The following is a 362-nucleotide window of genomic DNA, read 5'->3' on the forward strand; positions in this document are numbered from 1 at the left end:
ACAGCGAAGTTCATCAACGAGATTCAATTGACTGCAAGTTTAAAGCATCCTCATATCGTTCGGTTTATAGGAGTGGCGTGGAGCAGTTTAGAAAACTTGGCCATGGTTGAAGAATTTTTACCTCGCGGAGATTTACAACAATTTTTAAAGCGAAGTGGAGACTTGATGACGTGGGCACGGGACAAGGTTGACATGGCGATTGGCATTGCTAAAGCCATTGATTATCTCCACAGTCGTCAAGTCATCCATCGTGATCTGAAAGCCCGAAATATTCTGTTAACTAAGAGATTGCAGCCGAAACTTATTGATTTTGGAACGAGTCGAGTCTGGAAGCTCAATGATATGACAGCTGGTATTGGAAC

At 42.8% G+C, this 362-nt stretch overlaps 1 protein-coding gene across 1 annotated transcript; it reads left to right on the forward strand.

The window, feature by feature from the left end:
- Nucleotides 1-102: 102 nt before the first annotated feature.
- Nucleotides 103-352, forward strand: PHALS_09956 (tkl protein kinase; the record flags this gene model as incomplete). Its single annotated transcript, XM_024725298.1, has 1 exon — nt 103-352. A coding segment is annotated over one exon (250 nt), but the record flags the coding sequence as incomplete, so codon positions are not given.
- Nucleotides 353-362: the final 10 nt, after the last annotated feature.

Source organism: Plasmopara halstedii (genome assembly GCF_900000015.1).
Source record: "Plasmopara halstedii genome assembly, contig: Scaffold_439, whole genome shotgun sequence".
Classification (NCBI taxonomy): Eukaryota; Oomycota; class Peronosporomycetes; order Peronosporales; family Peronosporaceae; genus Plasmopara; species Plasmopara halstedii.